The sequence below is a fragment of the Vanessa tameamea genome, chromosome 21 (genome assembly GCF_037043105.1).
Source record: "Vanessa tameamea isolate UH-Manoa-2023 chromosome 21, ilVanTame1 primary haplotype, whole genome shotgun sequence".
In the NCBI taxonomy this organism is placed as follows: Eukaryota; Metazoa; Arthropoda; class Insecta; order Lepidoptera; family Nymphalidae; genus Vanessa; species Vanessa tameamea.
In genome coordinates, this window is record NC_087329.1 from 801,446 (window position 1) to 827,128 (window position 25,683).

Sequence of the window (25,683 nt, forward strand, 5' to 3'; positions counted from 1 at the left end):
CGAACTTATTGATTGCGTAATTATTCAAATAATATCCTGAGCTAAAGCTCTACGGACATAGCATAACACAAACATATGTATATGTATGTATATACAGATAAACTACAATTAGATTTAAATAATTTATTTGTCATAAAAACATAAAGTTTACTTACAATGAGATACAATAAATATTCTATAATAGGATGTGACAATATTTATACCTCTCGAACGCTTAATGTAAACATTTGTAAACAAGGCTTCATTAAAACTTTGATTAAATTGTATATACGTATTCTTTTAGTTTTGATTTAAAAACATTCATGCTGTCCGCACCTTTAATATGATTAGGTAAGTTATTATACGGCTGCAATCCCTCAAACAGTATGGTTTTTTACCCGACTCTGTATGTACACCAGCTAGCCTCAATTTATCCCTATTTCTTAAATTGTGTTTAGTTATTTTTTTATCAATTTTGGTGTTAGAGTTATTATTAGGTAATACTACCACACCTATTACAATATTCTTTCAAAATCAATGAAGATTACGTAGAAATAAATTTATCCTGTGCGAAAAATAAACTGGTGGTGGGGTTTAGGGGGCCGCCCCAAGGTATTCTACCGCCAAACTGTATTAATAGAATCAAGTCGATGTAATATCGTATGTCGTACTGCTGGTATTGTATTTCTTGAAGCGTCTTTGAGGGGGGCGCGTGACTATTTACTATGAGGTAGACTATTTGCTCGTCTGCCTTCCACACATAAATTAATAAAAAAAAAAAAAATCATAAGCGTTTAAATAACGTGAAACTAAACTTGAATAAATTATCATTAAAATAATGTTTATGGTATACGTGTAGTGCTAAATGGCAAAACTAGTTCTTCGACACAGTGGGAGTTGCCATATGTTAGGCAAATCAGATACATGTAAGGCCAAGACAATGATTATTCTAAAAATCAGGCAATATTGAAATTTAGATAACATTGTTCAAGATAATATTCGTTCACGAACACAATGATTATGAATTAGAGTGCCTGCTGTCCGGAAAATCGGATTCCGGACGAGATTAAAATGAGTGTTAGTTCAAATATGGTTTTGTACTGTTGATCTCGTCTTAAATCGTTGTATATTATGTGATCCGGTCGTATCCAGTTTGGTTTAACGGGACTCTACTATACTTTTGACCATATTGTGAAAGCTGACTGACCATATAACGAAAATAATAACAAAACAATTTACACATGACTAAATCTATTGGTTATACAGATTTTCTGTATTGTCCCACAACGCATCCGATTATGATATTTAACGTTCACGTGATAAGGACTATTTTAAAGTAAACGAAAGGGATAGGAAGGCCCGTAATAAGTGCCTCGCTGTGGGCAGGTAACCGCAATTCCATCGCTTATATAACGCCGCATACGATGCTAGTGTCATGTTACTGAGTGGCCATCGAAAAGGAAATAGTTCTTGTTCTGGTTTTCTCTTTAATGGCTACTGTTAAGTTTAGAATTTAAACGCGCTTTCCACTCGATTTTCTCTTCCCGGAAAAGTCTTGATACAATGTTTAGTCCATATGTTACGAGCGTTTCTCGTCACGACTGACACGCCTTGACGTTATACAATTATAAACTTTTATATTTATATACTTCATTTTTTGTTTATTTGTATGAATACATTTCGGTTTTAGTTTTTTTTTTTTTTAAACGAACATTTTCGGCCTACTACTACTAATCGTAGAGATTTTTTATTTACTGGCTACATATCTGTAAGCCCTACCCAATTGTGGTTTGTTAGTATATTATATACATTGAATACTTTATAACACTAACAAATGCATGTTTATTTATCTCTCTTTATAATCATGATTATTATGAATATTATCAACAGTGTTATTGTTCACGGGTTATAATGTTTGAGTGAATTCGTCACGTCTGTAGTTCGCCTTATGCTGTTGAATGTTATTGTCAACACAGAGACGAACGTGATCACTGCGTACAGTCGCGTCGCGGTCTATTTCCCTGCAGTTTCACTAATTTGCATTAAATAACCGATTCAACAAGATGCGTGTGATTTAAAGATCATTAATACATCATACCGACTGACAAGTTTACCGACTAACACTTATTATAATAAGTCGAAACGTTTTAATATTATTGTTATTTATATACTTTTATATTCTTAATAGGCTCTGCCATTATTGTGTCGGTATTTTCGAGTCGTTTGTTTAATTATATACATTATATAAATTTGACTTCGAAACTAACGAAACAACCCACTCCAAACGTAATCTTATGCTTTTGAATGTAACACGTAATCAATTCTCCTAGTAAGGATTATTATGTTTTTTAACATCAACACACTGACGTTCGGTTGTTGCTCAATTTATTGACTTAATACCATTGAACTTTATATACATCTATATTAGAATTATTTATATAAATAATAAATCAGTGCACCTTTCTAAACGTGAATATATTATAACATTATAAACAAACATTTTCTATTAATCTCGAGACGTAGAGATAAACTCAAACGTAGACACCGTTGCGGATGATATCCTATTCGTTTAATTACATTGACTGGCAAGCAATATAAATAACAGTCTCCCTTATAAATAACGACGCAATCTAGTAAATAATAAATATTTATTTACATAAGGATTAAGAGACTGCCCGCCACTGGGATGTTTAAGTATACTGCTTTATTCTCCATATAAATAGTTCTAACGTAGTAGTTCAAGTACTTTTCCTATATGAAGTGAAAAGATCATTCTTGTAAATTTTTTATAGTGTAGTAGTACTTTATTTACCTTAGAATTATTTATATAGGCTTTAAATCTATACTAACATTATAAATGTGAAATCTGTTTGTTACTCTTTCACGAACAAACCACTGAGCCGATTAAATGTAGTAAGCTTATACCTGATAACCGAACTCTAAAATGAGCAAAGCGACGGGCGAAAAATAGTTAATACATATTAAAATCAAAATCAAAATATACTTTATTCAAGTAGGATTTTACAAGCACTTTTGAATCGTCATTTAACAAACTATTTAAAGTAAAGCTACCACCTGTTCGGAATGTATATTATACCGAGAAGAACCGGCAAGAAACTCAGTGGTTACTCTTTTTCAATATCTAAAAATACAGTCATGTTAGTTAAATACAATTATATATGTATGTTATGCCTCCTGCTGGGAAGTCAACAAGCATTAACTCCACGCTTTTTTATCATCAATATAATCTTGTATCGAATAATATGCCTTCTTTACCAATGTATATACGTATTGGCACAAATCATGATCACTTAGTAGAAATGGTAACATCAATTACTCGTTAAATTGCCTCTAGGCGAAAAATGAGCCCGCCTATATATCTATATAAATATTACTTATACATACATCGATTTATGACGTCTTTGTTATAATTAGGTCGTTATATTACATGCACAATTATTTGTATATACGATACGGAATATGGTTGTAATTATTAATGATTTATTATGAAAATTAATCCATTTGAATAATTTTAAGACCATTTGAATTTAAATATTGTATATATATTTTATGTATGACGTAATATGTCCAATGAACTCGCAATCAGGTTGATGCAGGTACGAATATCCGGAAATGCAAATGAGTGTGCGGTAATGTGGAAACGTTAAGTGATGTATCGGAGCCTTAAGTATAAGTTCGGCTTTTTTAGCAGTTGTCAAGATTATGTTCGAAATATGAGTTTTTTTTTTTTTAGAAACAAAGATAAATGTAATTAACAGAATGATGGATGTTTAACAAAAACGTTTTAGTTCAAATAAATAACATACGTATCTCGATAAAAGCTTGAGTGTCCATAAAGTACTTTACAAGTAAAAATGTTGCAATCTAAACTAATCAAAAGAAATATATACTTTTATAATGTTGTTGTTTATAATTTAACGGGTAATAATGAGTGCATTTGACCTGGAAATACAAGGTTTCGAACGGAACAAAGATATATTTTTTAAACAAATGCATAACATCATAGTACCAGTCATTTAATTTTTTGCGTTTATGTAATATTAATAATGTTCCGTCTTTTGGACTCTGTGACAAACTGCATTCTCCGCTTGTAATGAGGTAGTTTTGAATTGTATGAGCCTAAATGCCTTGGTGATTGGAGTAAAGACTCGGACGGGGGCAATTTTCGATTGCTCCAAACCTCTATCATCAGATCGGAGACAGGTACAGACTGTCCCAACTTACGATTTGTTTTTTTTTAACTGGCAAACATAAAATAAATTAAATGAGATGCCGTATATTATTATTTGTACTTTGTTGTCGTTCCAATGTTCTCTAAAGTATGAGCGATCTTACATAGATATGGACTGATGCGGATAGCACGCGATTGGTTTCATCGACCGCCATTTAAAATGAATTACCAACATCACAGGCTGATCATTTTCATAATAAATCACTTCTGTTGGTACAAAAGTTCGAAATCAAAATATACTTTTTTCAAGTAAAATTCTTACAAATAAATTCTCCAATAAATACTCCTTGTGTGATTCTTTTCGAATTCAATTTCATCATTGTCATCATTCATAGCCTTTTATGATTTTTTTTTTCGGTTTTGTAACACTGTTTGCCTGAGTAGTCTTCCTTGGGAATGCCTAACCTGGCTATTTTTTGCGACTACAGCACCTACGGATTTTGGAGTCGCAACGTGATCTTGGTACCGATGAATGATTTATTATGTTATTTAATATAGTATTTAGTTATTCGAGTTTAAAATAAAACGCTAATCACGTGTCGTTTATGTTTACAGGAGGAGTTGGAGACGCTGCGGGCTAAACTAGAGAAAGTTGAAAGCGAACGAACGCATTACAAAAACGAGACGGAAAAATTCGAAAATAAGGTAAGATTAGTGGTATCCGTATTTTTAATAGGTTTTATACGAGTTAATAGGTACTGTGGGAAGTGCTAATTTGAACTGCATGGGTCTAGACCTCGTCCCGATAAAAATGTCACATATTTTTTCATAAATATGCCTTTTCCACTTTACTGCGTAATAATGTTGTAAATGTCATTATAACACACAAATGATCTTACAAGGAGATACGTCTGAACTAAATGAAAAAGTGTATAAGGCGGGCTTATCCCAAAAGAGATCTTTTCCAGCCAGACTTTTAGTAGAATTTTACAGTTTTACCGTTGGGCAAAACCCTCCACTCCTCTAGAGAAGGTTTGGATATTAGTTCGCTTTGCCAAAGCCAATGGCTGTATATACATGTGACATAATTTCATAATTTTCATACGCAGGTATGTTTTCTTAAACACATATTAGGCAAAAAAATCAGTAGAGCCACCCCGGGTTTGAACACATTATCTTCAAATGACATTCACGTGCTATAACCACTGAGCTATCTTGGCTATTTACTTTCATCCAACTAGACTCACCTCGTAGGTGATCAACGAGGGACAGATAACAGATAAGGCACGCCAGATATGCGTTTTATACGATTACCGGTTAAACATAACCAAGGAAATTAATTATTATTTACCGTTGCTGAATAGTTATTACTTGGACTTATCTTATGGTGCGTTTCCACTGAATTCATTTGCAATTTCCGTATTTGCAATTCCTAAAAAAGTCAGTGACGATTACGTAACCATTATGCTGTAGTTTAAAATTATCACAGTAACTTTTGTGATCATTGCGTGTTGAATACATAAAAATTGGCAATTTTATTTTTGTAATGCAGCTATGTATATGGTTCTTTATCTTAGATACCTATATAATAAGCTTAATTTTATGATGAATGTCGAAAACAAAGTTATATTCGTAATTAAATACCTACTTGAATATTTACAACAGAACAGGTAAACCTTGACTCAGGTCAATAACTTCGTTATCAAAAATATTATGTGAATTCCTTTAAATATATAAGCACAATCGAAATTTGTAACTTGTCAAAATTTGCCAAATTTAAAGAAATACTTGGCCAGTAATTGCCACGTCTACCGGAGATGTGAAACATCACAATGTATTATTAAACCAATAAATAAAAACATAAGATTATATTTAACTAATAAATATCAACAGTCCTCAAAAAATATATATCTTATATATTTTTTTACATTTGTATCCGTGGAGATCTTAATTTTTTTTTTTTTTGCTCTCACTCGCACGTTACCTTAAATACATACAAAGATACTTTACTACGTAAATCAAATCCTCCAAATCCTAAATCCAAATACATGTTACTAGTAGTCTAAAAGAAGTCATTATTGATCATTCTTACAACAGTATCTCGTAAAAATACTTTTGACTACAGTAGTTATTGAGTAATTAATGTGGAATTTTGAAATTACGATCCACAATTAAACTATAATTAAAATCATAACATTTAGTTAGTGTCATGAGATCAAGAATCGATTTCAAATTGTAATAATTTGTTCACGTAATATTTATATCGTTGACTTAATTTAGTATATATAAATAAATATTAAAAACTGCGTCTGTACAAATTATGACCTCGTAGAAAAATGCTAGCCACGTTGGAATCAAAATTCCATCTGTGGAGGCAGTAAGACGGGGCTTTATTAAATAAAGATCCCATTTTAATGTTCGGCCACCTCCACCGATTTAAACTGAGGAGAACCGGCAAAGTTATTACTTATTAATATATTTAATAAATATTTTTTGAGAAGGAATCATAACCAGAATATCTAGTAATTGTATACGGTACGGGTTCTGATATTATTAAAGGTATACATATATATTAATAACTTGTCTTGACAAGCACTGGTCGTCCAAGGTGTCATTACGGTAATGACCTAAGCAGTGCGGGACGAGTGGTTTGATCTTGGTAATACGTGTTTTTTGGTCGGTTAATTCACTGGTTATTGCATTAAACTATTTAATGGCTCGACATATTCAATAAAAACTTTAATTGCATTTATGAACTCAATATTGAATATAACTTTTTTTTATTTTCAACGTTAGTTTAGTTAATTATAATAAAATTTTAAAATATAAACGCTAAAACTGTGTCGACCCCAAATGCGTCGAGTGATAATAACATTGAATTTCGGTATCTCTTCATCCTGTTTCTCGAGGACCAGCAAACCTCCTCAAAAATTAGTGAAATCCTTAGCCCACCAGTGGGATGTTAAAGGTGTGTTAGGACTCCAGTTTTATTATATCATTATATAGGAATGTAATTTAAATATTGTAGTCCTTAAATTATTATATCATAATCACTTTAATTTTGAACGTTTTTTTTTATCATCAACGCCATCTATCGGATAGATCTCGTACTATCTACAAAGATATAATTACTACGTATTTACTGCAATAACCGCATAAGACTTCAAGTGCTATATATGAACCTTTCAGCACACCTATTATCCATATATAAGATGTTGTTAAATAAATTAAACATAATTATGTTTAGAATAATATATTTTTAAGTCGAACCTTTCACGAATTGATTTTCAATTTTTGAATTATTTAATAGATAAAAAGAAATTTATAATCTGGTCCTTTGCCTCTCTAATAAAAAAAAACGTTTTTAAAATATATATTGAAATTAAAAAAAAAAAATTAAAATTACAAAGAAGTTTAATGTTTCTATTACGGAGTTTGTCAGAATCCGTACCTTCGCTCTTCGATTAAGACATCCGCTCTGCCGGACCATTTCGTCTCGTGTTTAAAATCTAGGATTCAATTGAACATAAATATAGAAATGTACAGTTAGCGACTGTCGCAATTGAAAACAATAGGATTTGATTATTATTAACCTACGTTCAGTGATGCGAAACGCTTTAACAAGTACAATCAGATACAAAATTATTTCATACATTAAATGAGGTTTACTAAACTAACTTTAAAGTTTAAACCTCATTTCCCAAAAGAATCTTTGGTGTTTAAGACTTTCTTTCTTCCCATGTGTATGTACGTAATGTGTGTAATTTTTTGGAAAGATTTCAATCTGTCTATATATTTTACGTTTATTAGGATAAATTATTATTGTTACTGAACCGATTTTGATGATATTTTTTTTCGTTGGGTTGAGTAATTTATTATTTATAGTATTTCATCGGTACTGACATTATTCAGTTTAACGAAGCGAATTTTCGCAATCGTTTTGTTTTCTACTATTTACGTGTGTGTTTTGATTAATAAAATTCTAATTTATTATATATATATATAACAATATTATCGCCACTAATAAATTCGTATCGCTATCGAACATCCTAGTGAAACTTGTCAAACTATACGGTTCAGTTTTTTTTTTTAATATACAATTCCCTCCATATGGAATCTTCATTTACGGGTTTCGCAGGTGACTGTACGAAGCCGCTCTCCTTGGTGGAATTAAGTCTCATGTCAACATCTTAGTTACTACTATATTTTGTGTTCGTGGTTTCAAAGCGAACGCTAAATCGACTGTTGTATCGAACGCGACAAAAGTCTTGAAAATTTCATAATAATATTTTAAACGAGTGTTGAAGACAATCGATAATAATAATTAATCGTTAATTTTAAATTAAAATCATATTTAATCGATAATCGTTTCAAAACCACATCGTTGAAGTGTAGTTGGTTGAAGTTAAGTATTAATTAAAGCGAGTCGTTCATTGATTCGTTATTACTTCATGGATCAACATCACAAATGCATGTAAGTAGTATCTTAATAATATTTAAAAAAATTACTCGAAAGTGATTTTGTGGGGTCCTATTTTGTAGTTCATATTTTGATTTGATGTTTGGAGTTCGTTTCTGTGATCGTTAGAATAGACTGTGTGTCTTGTTATCGAGTTATATTTCATTTACCTTTATGACGAATAAATTGTAACCGATATGCCATTGAGAAGTTTTTATAACTTTAGTTTATAAATTATTCGTATGCTATTTTGACTCCTATTTCGTAGTTCATATTTTTGATTTTGCGTTTGGAGTTCTTTTTATTAATTGCTATTGAGGACAGTGTGGTTATTGATGTCATCGTAAAAGTATAGTTTTTTAAGACTATCAGTTTCCATGTGAGGTACGATATGTATCAATTTGTTTAAATAAAGCCGATTCGACTCCCTCAGACCCTGGCGTTCGTTGACAGTAACATGCCAGAACTCTAAACATATGTGCCAACAAAATTACCTAAGGGTAACCATATACAGTATAAAATCAATACGTTGAACAATACTTGTAACTTTAGTAAGTATTGAATGAATGTTCGCCTAACCATCCGTATAAATTGCTACTTTTTTTTTTGTTAAAGATAAAGGCAAATTTTCCTTCATTAATCAGACTTAACTGCAGTTTATATAAAATTGCGCAGATTGATTTTTAACTTTGCCGATTCATAAATTTAAATAATTTATAAAATATATATTAATAAAAAAAGCATTTTATTCAGTACAAGATTACAAAGATGATAATAATCGTTGACTTCCAGGCATATATAATATACATATATAATTGTATTTAACTAACATACCTTTGTATTTTAAATGTTGAAAAAGAGTACCTACTTAGTTTCTTGTCGGTTCTTCTCAGTATAATCTAAATTCCGAGCCGGTGGTAGCTTCACTTACTATAGTTCGAAAATTGACGTTTAAAAAGTTTTCGTAAAAGCCTTCTTGAATAAAGTATATTTTGCTTTTAAGAAAACGTAAAATCCTGTTGAAAATTTTAATTCGCGCTCTGTCGTGCCAACGATTACAAATGAGAAACACCTACCTCTAGTTTGACTCACGAATTCTTGTGGAAAGTTTATAGAATTAGTTTCATACGTAGATTTTTTTTTTTTTCTAATTTTATTTATATCGTCTCGGTCAAGGAAACGTCTATACATACATTCGCTATGATATTTATTTGTGTATTTATATTTTGAGAATAATTGTGTTAGAGCGTGGGTGACGGTGTTGGTATGCCACTTAAAAAACTTGTAATGAAATATTTAGTTTGTTTTTTTTAATTGGTAAGATAAATCAATCAGAGAATTGAGCATGTCGATTTCAACCGAATATCTATGTTCTAGGTTCAAATCCGGGAAGTTTTCGTGTCCTAAATTTGTGTTTGTATTTCATCTCGTGATCGGATGCGAAGGAAATATGCATGTGGCGGATGGACTTCTATACCATAAATATAACATTGAAGCATGAGTAATATATATATATATTACTCATGCTCTATATATATATATAAATGATCGAGTATATAGTTTTAATATGTAATCTACATATTCGTTTTCAGCTGCAGCTTCACGTGTGAGGGTTGAGGTGAAGAATGTAAATTTTGCAAGTTTATAGTAATTTTTTCCGGAATATAAAATGCCAAATTTCATTTGTAATTAACACAAAGTAAGCACAAACTGGTGCTTGCCCGGTTTTGAACCCGGAATCATCGGTTCATATTAACGTGTTCTAACCACTGAGCCGTGATGGCTCTACCTATATGCGATGCGTCGCGAAACTAAATCGTACACGTATATATTATTTGCAAGTCGTCGAACTCTCAGAATTATAACATAATTAGATTGTTTCAATATTCCAGACTGAAATAAAAATGTTTAAAATTCAGGTCAAACGAGTCATGCATAAAATTACTTCGTAAAAACATTTTTTAAAACGTGCCGAGCTAGCTTGCAGCGTCTGTCAAAATTTGTTGTAAAACAAACGAACGCAATTCGTTTATTATGCTTAATAGTTGTATGACGTATGTACGTGAATCTAGACGGATCGCCTTACTAATATCGCCAGGCCGATCGTTACGTAAGTGAATACGTAAGGATGGACAGGGCGATGCACACAGACGTTATGTTCCAACTTCGAAAACTTTAGTATTGAGCACGGACAGCTCTCGTCTGCTGATCTTTCGATTGCTCATATTTTTATGTAATTTATGTAGCCGACCTAATGCTTAACTGCCGGCCGCAGATCCTGACGTCCTAAGTTCACACTGAGCTCAGTAACTGAGCTCACATAATTCTTCTGCTCTTGAAATTTTTCTCTTGGTTAGCAGAGCAACTATACGAGTTTCTTGCCGTTTCTTCTCGCCAGAGGCTGCTTTCCGAAACGGTGGTAGTGTTTAAAAATTGACGTTTCAAAAACGTATTGTAAAGTTTACTTGAATGAAATAAATTAGATTCGATTTGATTTGATTTTGTATGTTTACAACAGTTACGTGTACTGTTAGTGACATTATACGATAATTTCATGGCGACTGAGAGACCCTGTCTGAAACGTTTGTATGAGCGTAGCGTTAGGTTGAAACTTGTCCAATACCTGATGATTTATTTCACTCTAAATAACCCAACGTTAGAGAAAATTATAAATTTAACGCTGTTTATTGCTAATTATCATCACGAAATGCAAAATCAAATTTTACTCCTGGAAATGTCGGTTGCCTCTATATAAATATATGAGATGTGTCTCGTGGCGTATTTTCGGTTGATCTCATAGCTTTTGTTAAAATAACTCAAGGATTTAAGATACGAAACTCAACATCAACCATACATCTTCTGTCACACTTGTGACTTTATGACATGTACATCTTTTGATTTTGTGAAAACGAATGATTTATTCATAAATTGTTATTTATTTAGGAATAAACCCGTACAGTATAACTGTATGGTGTTGATTGTTATTATATAATTTTTAAAAATTAAAAAAAATATCGGGTTTGTTAACTTACTAACATGTAGATGTACATATGGATGTATCTCTATTTTTACAAGTTTTAGAGATTATTCCACCACGCCGTACAATTCTGATCGCTCAGCTCCACAAATAAAACTTAATCAAAATTAAAATAATTTATAATTACATAATTATCTTATAAGCTTTGATTAATTACTTTTTATAACTTATGTAATTTTAGTAAATTATTAATCACAGTGAAATATTTTATTGAATTGAATTTAATAATTTTGATTACGACTAATGGTAGTGATTATAGTGTTACGTAAAACAAAATATAATTACATATTATATAAGTTCATTAAACGGTTATATAATGTTTATAAACAAATTACATAACTATGATGTTTTGGAATTGAATGAAACGACTGAATCCTATCCTTACTCGTGTGTGTGTGTGTTTAGAACCGCATAAAAGCAGAAACACATTACCCCTAAACACCAAACTTCATTCAAATAACTTCTTACAAGTTTTAAAACCAACGGTTCGGAATGTAGACTTCACTAAGAAGAACCGGCAAATATCTTTGTTTTTATTATCATTCGTTAAACTTTATACAAGGTTTAAGAATGTATAACTTATGCTTTTGTATATATTGTATACATTATGTATTTAAATCAACAAGACAGTTGAATTACATAACCTATTTTAAACTAATATTAAATAAACAAACAAGAGCATTTCTGTAACTATATAACGCGAAGGCGTATCAGATATATCAATGTTCATTTATATAGTTACGTCCAATGATATTCTAATAAATAGATATGTTATACACTTACTAAACAACAGAAAAGTGTTCCGCGCCGGGGGCCGTTTATTTTACATTTCGCTACAAGTAAAAAGGAAAGCTTGATAAAAACTATAGGAATGAAAGAGACAACAAGATGTTTTAATTGCGTGTGAATGTAAACAAATACTATTCGGGCCACCAATCACCGCACGTTGCCATCGTAGACTAACAAATTCATTAGGCAGAAGGTACAAACCGCGTGTACAGAGTCTGTAGCCGGGATCTGTGCCTATATAACAAATAAATAGTATAAAAGGTAGGTGAAAAATTTAAGACGTTTTAAAAAGAAAGAAATACACACATTATAAAAACAATCACACACCTCCGAAATGATTCAATTTATTTATTTTCTCTCTCTTAGAGAGCATTTTAATTTCGGGATTATTTTTATGAGCGGAATAAATTTAGTTGAGTAAGATGTTCTTTCGAAATGTAATCTTTTTTCTTTAAATCTTTCAATATCACGGCTATGTTGGCAACAAGTCTTTTATTTTGTTGAACTAGTACTTTGTTTTTTTTTCTGCAACAGTTTTTTCTTGCATGTTAATTCACGTACGCGTTTTTTAAGTGTTGCTTTTCTGGGTGTTTCAAAAATATCTACCATATCCAGTATGCTGACATTGTCGAGACTTGTCGGGGAGTTTTCAATATTTATATTGATGTGTTCCTGGGAAATAAAACAATATAAGTAAAATATATCTCGTCACTATTGAGGTAGGCTAGAAATATATATATATATATATATATATCATTTAGTTTTTTTACTCTTTTTATTACCTCTATAACGGGAACAGCGTTCTTTTTGAGAAGTGTACGACCTTTGTTTGAAGAATATTTATCGGTAGCTTTGAAATTATTGCTACAAATTCTACTACTTTTTGAAGGCGTCCAACTGCATTCACTACTTTGTTTACGAACAATTGCGATCCACTCTTGAAGCCGAATCTCAGAAGTTGGAAACCTACGAAGAAAAGACGGTAAATAGTCAAACTCGCTGTTGTGACACAGTATTTAAGCCTGATTTCAGTGGTAGCTTTATTTTAACATATTATGTTAATGATAAACTATTTATATTTTCTTTTCTTATATTCGACAAGTTTAATTTATTATGAAGTGTATCAAACTAAATTATATAAAGGTTATTAAAAGAAAAAGAGAACTCTGGAGTAAAGATGACTTTACTGCCTAATATTCGCATCTGTACTATTAGTCTATGTCCGGAACGCACGCATCCTTGTCGTTCTTACAACAAAAAATGTATTTTCCATCTCTTTCTTTTTTGTAACCTCCAAATATCAGAATATTAGAAAAATAAATGAAATATATTAATAAATCAAAGTATATTGCTTAATTACATGTGGTATGAGATCTCTTGTGTTTTATTAACTTTGGTATCGTAATTGGTACACTTTCTAAATACACACAATGGCATTTGGACAGTTATTACGAGGAGCGCGAAACGTCTTACTCGTCGTCGTGCGCGACACAGACTAAAGACAATACGTCCCAATTAGGACGTTTTCTAGTCTTCACCTTTTGCGCGTTTATAACATATCTGTTTACTAGAACATCATTGGGCATGTCCTTAAGCGTAACGTAAAATCATATATTATATGTACTTCAAAATTAAACTGTCTATCTGACGCAAATTCATTCATTTCCATTCAATCGGATCGAATCGGAGTAAGAACTGGAACTGACTGACTGACTGACTGACTTCATAACATAAATATTGATTTACATTATGTATTGCATATATATATATGTACGTAGACTGGGGTCTGACTTCAATTATTACAACACAAACACTCAATAGTTTGACTATATACAGTTTGAAACAAATGGTCTTATTAGGTATTTGCTAATACTCATTTCGTTTGATAAGTTTGTAGGTTTAAAATTTAAATAAATGGTACCACTACCCACCTTTATAAAATATTCTCTACATCAAAAAAGCTTAAAGAATGATCGAACTTTTGTACTTTTTTCGTATTCACAAAGTGGAAATATGTCTAGTGTAGAATATTTTTCCGACTAATTAACGTTGTTGAAGCTCAACGACTCAGTTACATGCGTAGGATTGCGTAATTATTTCAAATATATGACGGATGTTGAAGCATTGGCGTGCATCGGGTTTTGGCGACTGTTGTTATTCTATCATTCAAACCGCCATCGCCAGCCCACGAGCTCTACGAATCTATATATACAACTATACAAACTTTTTTTTTGTTTTAATTAATAACAAATACAAAAAAAGAACCATAACAGTTGGTTGTTAAGCCACTGAACCAAATTTAATGAGAATCTGGTATAGAGAATCAACTGTAACTAACGTAATTAATCCGGCGCGATTTTAATAATTCATTACAGTGTTATGTTACTTGGTTTATAAATGAGTTTCGTCCCAATATGTATATAGATATATAGAATTCGCAAAATAATAACAGGAATAAGTCCTAATTCCAACGAACCTGTTTGCGATACGAAATACGCGAAATTCTTATGTACGTGTAAAATACCGAAATTTATACTAAATTAGTATTCTAATAAAACTATACGAAACCAGTCACATTTTTTGGTTTAGTATCGTTAAAACTATTTAAATTCTTGGTAAAACCAAAATTGTTATTTGCCAAACATAGAATATTTTTATAAAATCTCTTGCGCGTAAAAGATATAATATATTGTTATTGCATATTTTCATTTTGCCAAGAGATTATTGAGATTTAAAAAGCGAACCAAAACATCTCTATACAGTAAACAAACGACTGTCGCCGTGTCGTCACAGTACATTCCAATACTGATCCTAACGTCGCGTCGTGCAAAATGTTTGAAATCTATTAATTAAATAAATATTTAACTTAAATGTTTTTGTATAAAACACTGATTTTATAAAAGTAACTAAAACAGTATATTAGTATTCAAACAGTCGTATATAAGTACCCTATGTACGGATCGTTTGGATGGCCTGCATGTAGTAACGCTGCAAGAAAAATAATTCGATAGACTACCCCGGACTTGGAGGCCGGGCGACAACCACCCTGGGAATGCTTTTACTGGTGGCTCGATCCTCGTTGCAACACTGGGTACGAATCCCCATCTAGACTCCCAGCAGCTCTACAACTACATCAATTATTATCAACGTTCATACTTGAAATAAACTTAATTTTAACAATAACTATATGATGAGAGTAATTAAATTATATTAATAGACCAATATTTAAAATAAGCTGTGTTTAGACTTTCTAGTATAATTATAGTTCAATATCTAAAATTTGTTTAATAAATGCGCTTGCGCAGTCGATACGCAAGGTCGGATTCGTGCGTAAGTAAACACTTCTATGAAGGACTAGTATATTTTGAAGGTTTAACGGGCGTCATTCTGAGTTGCACTTCGACATCTACATAAACTAAAATAGTCGAGCGGCCACGACTGCCCGGCGACCGAGTTAGCCGGCGCAGTGCGTTCGCGAAGCCCTCTCGCGACGGTTCTATTTCCAACCGATGTCCCGACGCACATCGCGCCGTTCGCGACACTAATACTGCACGGTGAAATGGCACTGGACTTTCACCACGGGAAACACTTCCGCTTATGTAGGAAACGAAAATAATACGCGTGAACCAAGATGCCTAACGTAAGCTCAGAGATTAAAACTCCGAAAGGAATGAATACCAAACCGCTCAGTATCCAGATACCGGAAACAAAGATATATGGCACATCAGCTTCGACCAATGGGATACTGTCGCCGAATTCCGAAGGGCTCCTATCGCCTCCCATATTGGATTCGACTCCTAAGAAACCGCCTAAGGCGCCGTTCGGAAGAGCTATTCTGCCTGTAAAGAAATCTAAAACTTTACCCATACAATTCGAAGAGAAAGTTCCATCTCAATTTTGTACCGGTCTCCTAAATGGTAAAAAATTATTTGTCACTAAGCCTTTGAAAGAGGTCCGTACGATCCCTCAGTCAACAACTGAGAATGGAAATTATTTAACAATTCGCTCGCCTAGTCCATCATACAAAAGGACTATGTCGCTTTCGGTAGAAACAGGTTCCATAGCGGAACTCGCTAAGCGACACGGTTCAAACAGCAACCTACTCATCTCACGGTCACCAAGTCCTTTGTCATATAGCAGTGTGAAAAGTTCTGCTAGCCAATACTCAACGTGCAGCAGCAATGGCACATATGTACCGTTATCTCGTTCCTCCAGCATGAATTCGACACTTTACAATAGAAGTCCAACTCCTCGTCGAATGTTTCCACAGACCTGCGACCGTTCGGAAGCAGTTGACCTAAAGGAATTGAAATCCAAGGAACAGGCTCCTGTTGTTTTTGACGCCAATCTATCGTTTGTTCTTGGTTGTAAAAAACAACCTGTGAGACAGAGGTTTAAACCAATCGCGGCTCATTTGGAGGAGGGGACATCGTCAAACTATTTGAGCTCAAAGATCGACAACTTTCTGAAAAGAACCGATCATGTCATGGATGAATGGAGAAGATTGGGTCACAAAGGTGAACCTGATCTGGACGTTTATTATGACGGTAAAAGAAGGAAAATTGGAAGATCTAAATCGGCCACCAATATAATGATTAAAGGCTTTACTCTATTCAGTCGCAGCGGAAGTAGAGCTAGTAGCGTCTGTCGATCTTCCAGAGGAATCTCTGAGGATAGGACAACCGTTTCTGAAATGGACGAGGTCAGTAAACAACGATGTTAACATTATTAATGCTATTAATATCGTACTCGTGAGATGTGTAAATGTAGAGAAAACTGTTAATATGCGTTAATAAATAATCGTAGGCTGTTAGACAGCTTCACGCGCTGGTAATGGCGCTTAGGAATCGGCCGCTATTACCGCACGGACGCGACGTTTGCCAAAAGCTTTTTCATTGTTGACTTCATACGCTAGCTTTTACAAATGCGTAAGATTTTTGGCTGCCAATCATCTCGAGTGCGCGTTGTCTGATATAGAAACGGGAAGTTTATATTATCTATTATAGTTTTGAAATTCAATAATAATTATTTGATGGGTGTACGGATTTAAACCGATGGGTAATTCCGAATGCGCTTGGCAAGCGACGATGCGTTGTGGCGAATGCAGATCCATCAAATAGTTGTTACAGTTAGACCTCCCACTCTCTGCTAACGTGTTCCAATTTTAAACTGTTCTCTGAATTATCACCGAGTCGTTAGTGTCCATTCATCATTATAATATTTGTAATCATTTTGTTGTATAAACAATGAAAATGAAATTGTATAATTATTTTTTTATTGCATTAAAAATCTATGGATAAGACAATATATATTTGATAATTTTATAGTTAAATTTTGTCTTTGTTTTCTTGAGCGATTTCGACACATCGACACTCGATCGAACGAATTGGTACAAAGATTTCTCATTGTTCTAAATAGTTACTATATAGACAAATTCACTCACGAAAGCTTCTATTCATAACAAACGTAATTAAACATGTTTAATGTCGAGTAATATATAAATTATACATATTGATAGAGACAAATTTTTAAATCACGTCAATGTTAACTTTAAACTGCGGTTTCAAACCAGGGGCTGAAGCACCGATTTTTCATGTGCCTATATTGTATTAAAGAATACTTCGTGGAGTAACATGCATAATTATATCACATAAATATACATTATTAGTCTGATAAAATAAAATTCCACCACACGTGTTATTTGAGTCTATTCTACCAACCCGGATTGAATTGGTGATACACACCAAAATGTCGTCCTTAAGAGGAGAAGTTGCTATTGTTTAATATGCCTTGTCTCATTGTAATATTTGTAACAGAATGTTGCAATTAAATACCGTAATAAACCCTGAATCAAAATTATTGACAGCTTACCTCGCTCCAGATTATATATGCGATATTTAATGTCTTTCCTACGCTACGAAATGTAATAAACGACTTTAATATTTGTAACAGCGTAGACACAATTTGTTTAAAACGATTAGAAAATTCATAATACGTTATTCCAAATAATATTGTATATTTGTTAACACTAGTATAAATACAATATTAATTCAGGTAATAAATTACTGCTATTAAAGTAAGTTAGGCCTTTTTTATATTTAACTGGTGTGTAGGTACCAACATAATAATGAGTTCTGTGTGATCGTCCGGTTTGAACGGGTGTCTTAATTCTCGTAGTCAGCAGCGAATTGACAGTGTAAGGAATGATTAATAATTATTCCAAGGTCTGTATGGTAAGGTGTTGATCACTTACCATAAGGTGGTCCAATACTTTAATAATAATAGATGAGCCAGTTTAGCTAAGATACAAGGAACGTAACCTCTTAGTTCACAATGTTATTGCGAATGGTTACCATTTCTTGCAGTGCCAATGACAATGACGGTAACAACGTACCATCAGAGAGCCCATTTGCTCGTATAACTATTCATAAAAAATTATATCGACTTCAAAATCAATTCAATAAAATTAATATCGAATAATATCCATGCCACTAGTGACGTATATTTTTTTTGAAATTATTACGGGACTAATCTCTAATTTAAAGTAGTAAGATTTGTTGAATCAGTGTACAATATACGAAGATATCGAGAAATAAGTGACGATTAGTTTCCTACTCTTAATCTTCATTAGGTGTATTCTTTAATCTAATTATTTAATTAAGGAGACATAACCGATCGATGAAAAGTCGGTTAACAATTCGTGAAAGAATAGAAGGAAATTCTTAAAAAATGGTTATTTATGAGCTTATTATCAAGTCGCTTATTAAAAGAGTCCTGTCTGGTAAGATTCGAACGTCTTGTTTGTTATTTTTTCTTGAAAAATATTTTCGTTATCGATATTATATGTACACGTAGATATAACAGAGTCCATGTTCGTTCTCGAAATATGACCATATACCAATCTACTGTTCAAGGAAAAAACATTACGTCTTTGAAAGGCGATTCGTCAGTAAACAGCGTGAATGTGATTTATACGTAATTACAAACAGGATAGACCCGGTATAGTATAGAGTAGTCGAGCCCGGTTAATCCAACATGTAATTTACGTTAATTTTAAGCTTAGGTTGCGGTTTAAATTCAGCTAGTGAAACCTCATCCAATTTTTCTGTACTCAATTTGTGCCTATAATTAATTCATCGCGAGCTCGACTGACTTAGGAAACATATCTTGGCCCAGTTGTGGGAAATTTATTGGCTGTTACTTCTCACTATTTTATTTATCAGAAAGTTTGAATATACTTGCCCGCGACTTTTAAGGGGTTTGCGGTCAAGTGTGAGACATAAAAAATAGCCGTGTCCTTCCTTGGAATCCGCGCTCGCTTCACAAAAAAAAATCATCAAATTCGCTCGTGATTTGAAAGATAGACAGCGAACAGACAGAGTTACTTTTTAGCATTTATAATATTAGTATAGATTAATTACAACCGATGTATTCGCGGATTCACTAGACAGAAACGACGAAAACATCGTCGCCGCACTAAATAAATAACTTGTATAAATTCTTAACCAAGTACCCACTGAACCTGCGCCAAAATATTTCATCGCTAATGATTAATTTAGTATCGAACTGAAAGATCGTCGAATAGCATTTATTTAAATATTTGTAAATACGCCAAAGATATAACGAAGCGTTACTTTTTAAACGCTCACGTCAAAATTACATGTTAAAGTTATCTATTTATATTTAGTTATCATTATTATATAACAATTTAACCAGTCCGTATATTTGCAGTGAGATTTTCTAAGTTTGGTTTTGAGCTTTTTGAATACATACATATGTATATACAGGGCTGGATTTCCTAGGAGCAAAGGGGGTTAATGCTCGGGTCGGGAAAATTAGGAGGATGAGAATTTTTTTTTTAAATTGTATATCGAAATTTTCTACAAAGTTTCAATATAAAATGGGGTGGTATTTTTACACTGTGTGCAGTTTGCGGGATAGTGCTAAGGTTGAATCCGGCACATATAAGTATCGAATATACGCAGCTTGCGATGTTTGAAATGTAATAAACTCGGTGTAAAATAATCCGCTCTCGTTGCAAAACATTCACGTCACGTCAGTCATGCGGTTCACTATTTCAATTTGTTTAAATTTAAATTGCAAAAAATACGAAGGCCATTGTTGACGTTGTATTAAGTCATATGTTTTCTTATTGTTCTTAGCTATCAGAAGTCGGTGGTGAATTAGGGGAGGAAAGGGCAGCAGCGGCTTTGGCCACGGAGAGGGCGGACGCTGAAGCTGCAGAGAGACTGCGCGTCGAGAGGGACAATAGAGAACTGCTGGCGAACAATCAGAGACTCCAACAGGTTTGTGACATTGGGCAGATTGGCTAAAAGAAAAATTATTTAAAATAAAAAAACAAGTTATAAATATATATATTATACAAGGTTCCTTTATTTTAAATCTTGTCATGAGCTCATTTCATAGCATTAAAAGATAAAATTTAATATATTTCAATTTGAAATTAACATCGTTTCTGATGAATTTGATGACTTCCAGGCATCAGAGCGCTTGGAGTTGGAGCTCTTGCACTGGCGTTCCGCTGAGAACGGTGGTGCAGAACCTTCAGACTCTGAAGGATCAGAGGCCGAAGTGGGGGGCAACAGCGATAAGTACAAGAGGCGGTTTGAACGAGCGCACCGCGAACTGCAACTGTTGCGCGCGCAGCTACGTCGACAACACGAGGATGACCTTGAACAACTGGTCACCGTCAAGAAGCAGCTTGAGAAGAAGGTAAGCGAGACTTAACTCAATGCAGAAACATTTTCGACCTTATATCCTTAAAAAGTGGCTGTGAAAGTGAATCTACTTTCGTAAATTTACCTCACGTCTGATCTAATACGATCGAGTTTAAAAGGACTTTAATAAAATAAAGAGTCCGAATGACGTAGATTATACCCAAGTAAGCACCACTAACGTTCTATGTGGAGCAGTGATGAAGGAAGACATCATGAGGAAACCTGTATGAAACGGTTTAAATTTTGCCGTTTTTATTTACCAATCCGCACTGGAATAGTGATTGATAAGCTCCAAGCCTTCTCCTTGAGAGGACAGGATGACTTTGCCCAACAGATCTGAAAGTCTTGTCAATTTACTGACCACCACTGAATTTTCATGGGCTTAATTTGTGTTTATAATTAATCTCGTGCTCGGCGGTGAAGGAAAACATTGTGAGGAAACCTGCATGTGTCTGATTTCAACGAAATTCTGCCACATGTGTATTTCACCAACCCGCATTGGAGCAGCGTGGTGGAATATGCTCCAAACCCTTCTCCTCAAAGGGAGAGGAAGCCTTAGCCCAGCAGTGGGAAATTTACAGGCTATTAATGTAAAAAATGTATGTTTAATATAACGACTATGTGCACAAGAATTGGTACCAATAACGAGAGCAGTTAACCTAAAATTAAAACCGATATACATATATACTATGTCGATACTGACGCGTGTTCAATTGTAGATTTAACCTAACTCCGAAAACTAAAAACTAGATCTAGATCTAAATGATGTCAGATAACAAATAAAATAAAAAGATAAAATAAATCTTCATAAACTCGATTTTTCCATGCAACGGCTAAAACTAGGACACATTAAAACATTACTTTTTTACCAAAAAAACAAAACGCACAATCAATTGAAATAATGATATTTAATCAACGTCCGATTTAAATGTGAGCGAAATTCTATCTTAAAAATTAGACCGCGATACGATTTGTTATTTTATCTCGATCCGCCGCCCCAGTTATCTCCGATCATCCTTGATCGCGCACTGATGCTGATAGTGCCATAAACGCCGATAGTACAAGAACTTTAGACAGTCGTCGTTCCGTCCGAGAATTAAATGTTATTAAAAACAGTGTAAATGTACGCGTAATGGAAGGAGAGAACGATGAGGTCAGTGCCCTTAGCAAAGGACAATTCTTGGTTTTTTTTTTTTTTTATATATAAATCGTGAAACGCATCAATAAAACGATTTGGCGATGTTCCAAATCAAGCGGTCCGACCGATGGCGAGCCTTTTTATGCTAGTACTAATCCACGCGGTTTCGTAATCGGAAATATAATTGCTATTGTGTAACGTGGATTTATCTTTCTAATGTGATATTAGTATAAATTGTGTATTCTTAATGTTTATTGTAAACGATATACATAACTGTATTCTGATATTTTCTCAAACAGTTTTTTTATTTTAATATCATTTAAGAGATGTTTAGTGTTTCTTTTGCGTGTCGTCGTTATCAATATAATGGCAACTGCTACAATAATCAAAATATTCTTTCAAGTAGGCTCATAAAAGCACGTTTGAATCATTATGTTACATCGGTACGGAAAGTAGATTCTAAGAAGAACCGACAAGAATTTACCATATTAACTCAATACTTGTTAGACCTATTCTGTACACTATGATTATTTTAATTAATTATTACGATTATACTTTATATTTAGGACTACCAACATGACAAAATGATTGTACTATTTGTAATGTTGGTAATTCTAATTAAATAAATATTGATAAAAACTTACGTACGTGGTTCACTATGGACGTATATTACTGCCAAAAAGGTGGATTACATTAAAATTAGAGCAGGTGTTTGATTAAATAGAAGAATCTAGAACAGACTGATCATATACAATTCGTTTGGCACTTCTTACGTCGATTTCCTCATGCCTGATGGTCGTGACCTATACTTAGCTTGACGTTGGTTTGCCATCTGGACCTATCTTTGGCTACATCCAGGACATCGTAGACGTATTCCCAATTACTAAAACGTATTTGCTGTCAAAGAATTCAACCAGATTGCAACCAACCCGACAGGGCTTAATTCAAAATTCAAGGGCATTGATAAACACTTAATATCTTAATACCTGAGTCCGTGTATTTCATAAATACTTTTTAATATTTGGAGTTCAATAATTCTCTATGAATTCAACAAATAACATCCTTACACTGTACTTAGTTAAACCTTTTAATTAATATTGTAACAAGTTAACGCTCGTATCTAACGGAAGACTGGTGTATGTTTATGATAAGACAAACTCAGTCACCGTTTACTTTTATCGTTTTATAATATACACTGTCGCTCATACTTGACCAAAGGATATTAGTTATCAGACCATAGTTGTGCTTGAAAGTGAGCCAAACATTGTTGACGAAACGAGTTCTCATTTTGAATTTTTATCCAACGAATATTCAAACGTCAAATATATATAATCTTATTTTATTTGGTTTTAGTGAATAGATCGATACAGTTTATCAATAATATATTAATGTTTTATCCTGAAAAGGTTCAAGATGCGTACGAGGAAGTGGAGGAACAGCGTGCGGTCGCTGCGCAGTGGAAACGGAAACTGCAGAAACTCACAAACGACATGGCAGATCTACGCTCGCTCCTCGACGAACAGGTCAGTATTTCTTTATGAGTTTTTAAAGCCATAGAAATCCATTTGTTAATAGCTTGTATAACAAAAAAAACGAGGTGCTGTGGGATGCCCGGTTGAAACGAAGTTGCTCTTATTACATAAATAAAAATAAAAAAGCCTTTTATTTATTTACTTAAATACAATTTATGTACTATTTACATTTTTAAGTTACTTAATTTTATTTTATTTATTACAGTAGTTTTCCTATTCTAGTTGATTTAATTTACTTTACTTATCTATTTATAGCCAGTTAACGTAATAAATTTAAATTTACCAATTAATGTTAAAATAAATTTAAGCAAGAACCCCGTTCACTCTACAACTATTTGATCTGACTGTCCCTGCATTGTAAAATTTTTGTATAACGTTATTATTATGGAACATTTTACAATTGATTTTGTAATATGAACTTGTAACCCTATCCCGCAGACATGCCGTAACAATCTATTAGAGAAGCGACAACGTAAGTTCGACGCGGAGCTGCACAGTGCGCAGGAAGAGCTGAAGAGGGAACGCACAGCCAAGGAAAGGCTCTCGCGCGAGCGGGACCAGGCGCACGCTGAGAAATATGCGCTGGAGCAGAGCCTCTCTGTGAGTGGTGCACTTTAAATATTACTGATAATGTACGATAAATAGACGATTTTACTTCTAAGCTACTTTTATATAGGGATACCGTTCTGTCACGAACAAAAGTACAAATTTTACAACTATTAGTAAAAATTATTGGAGATTGTAGCGGAGTATTTGCATGAATCTCCGGACCATACAAACTGCCTCTGCACAAAGATTTATATCGATGTATATTTCAAGAAAATTTAATTTGTATTCACAATTTAAATAATTAATGACCCCAGAGGAACGAAATTGTCCATCGCATGCGGACAAATGCATCGGTCAAAGTGTCTCACATAGAGTGACCCACAGGAAGCTCGCATGGAGCTCGAGCTGAAGGAGGAGCGGCTGTCGGCGGCGGCGCGCGAACTGGAGGAGCGCGGCGGCGGCGGCGACGAGCTGGCCGCGCTGCGCCGCGCGCGCGCCGAGCTGGAGCGCCGTCTGCGCGACCAGGAGGAGGAGCTGGACGAGCTGGCCGGCCAGATACAGGTGAGCGCAGCGCCGCCCGCGCCCCCGCCCGCGCCCCCGCCCCCGCCCGCCCGCCGCGCCTCTCACCGTGCGTGTCTCCCACAGCTGCTGGAGAGTTCGAAGCTCCGGCTCGAGATGCTGCTCGAGCAGCAGCGTAAGGAGGCGCGTCTGGAGGCGGCCGCTCGCGATGACGAGATGGAGGAGACGCGCGCAAACGCCTCCAAGAAACTCAAAAGTGAGTACCATTACTTCACTCCCGACGTACCTCGATAGTCTACTGACTGGCTTATATTACCTACTGCAGACCTTAAGATGCACCTTCGAGCTGATTAAAGTTGTTGACGTTTTACATCGGTCCTAATTGAAATCTTACTGGTTGTGTAGAATGGTACTGCAATAATGAGACAAAATTGCATAGTAATCATATAATACTGAGTCTCTCGCGTGGCCCTTAGTGCTGGAGAGTCAGCTGGAGAGCGAGCACGCTGAGCGCAGTCTGCTGCTGCGCGAGAGACACGAGCTGGAGCGAAGACTCGCCTCGCTAGAGGAGACCGCGCGAGCAGAGAACATGGAGCAGGCGCAGCTCGTGCAGCGACTTAAGAGGTGAGTCGGTCGCATTCATTTATTGGTAGCTCCAGGCCTGTGGATACGAAACTCATATGAAACTTACTAAATTATCAATTTTAATAATTCTTAAATAAATAAAGGCTGTAAACGTATCGGTAGTAGT

At 34.2% G+C, this 25,683-nt stretch overlaps 1 protein-coding gene across 3 annotated transcripts in view; it reads left to right on the plus strand.

The window, feature by feature from the left end:
- Window positions 1–25,683, plus strand: part of LOC113394841 (unconventional myosin-XVIIIa) — a 218,739-nt gene that overhangs the window by 189,484 nt on the left and 3,572 nt on the right. For all 3 annotated transcript variants that reach the window (XM_064218231.1, XM_064218232.1, XM_064218233.1), the window contains 8 exons: window positions 4,787–4,876; window positions 20,619–20,762; window positions 20,956–21,189; window positions 23,739–23,855; window positions 24,303–24,464; window positions 24,798–24,974; window positions 25,059–25,188; window positions 25,409–25,556. In XM_064218231.1, the coding sequence (XP_064074301.1) occupies window positions 4,787–4,876; window positions 20,619–20,762; window positions 20,956–21,189; window positions 23,739–23,855; window positions 24,303–24,464; window positions 24,798–24,974; window positions 25,059–25,188; window positions 25,409–25,556 (1,202 nt within the window). The remainder of the gene's footprint in view (window positions 1–4,786; window positions 4,877–20,618; window positions 20,763–20,955; window positions 21,190–23,738; window positions 23,856–24,302; window positions 24,465–24,797; window positions 24,975–25,058; window positions 25,189–25,408; window positions 25,557–25,683) is intronic.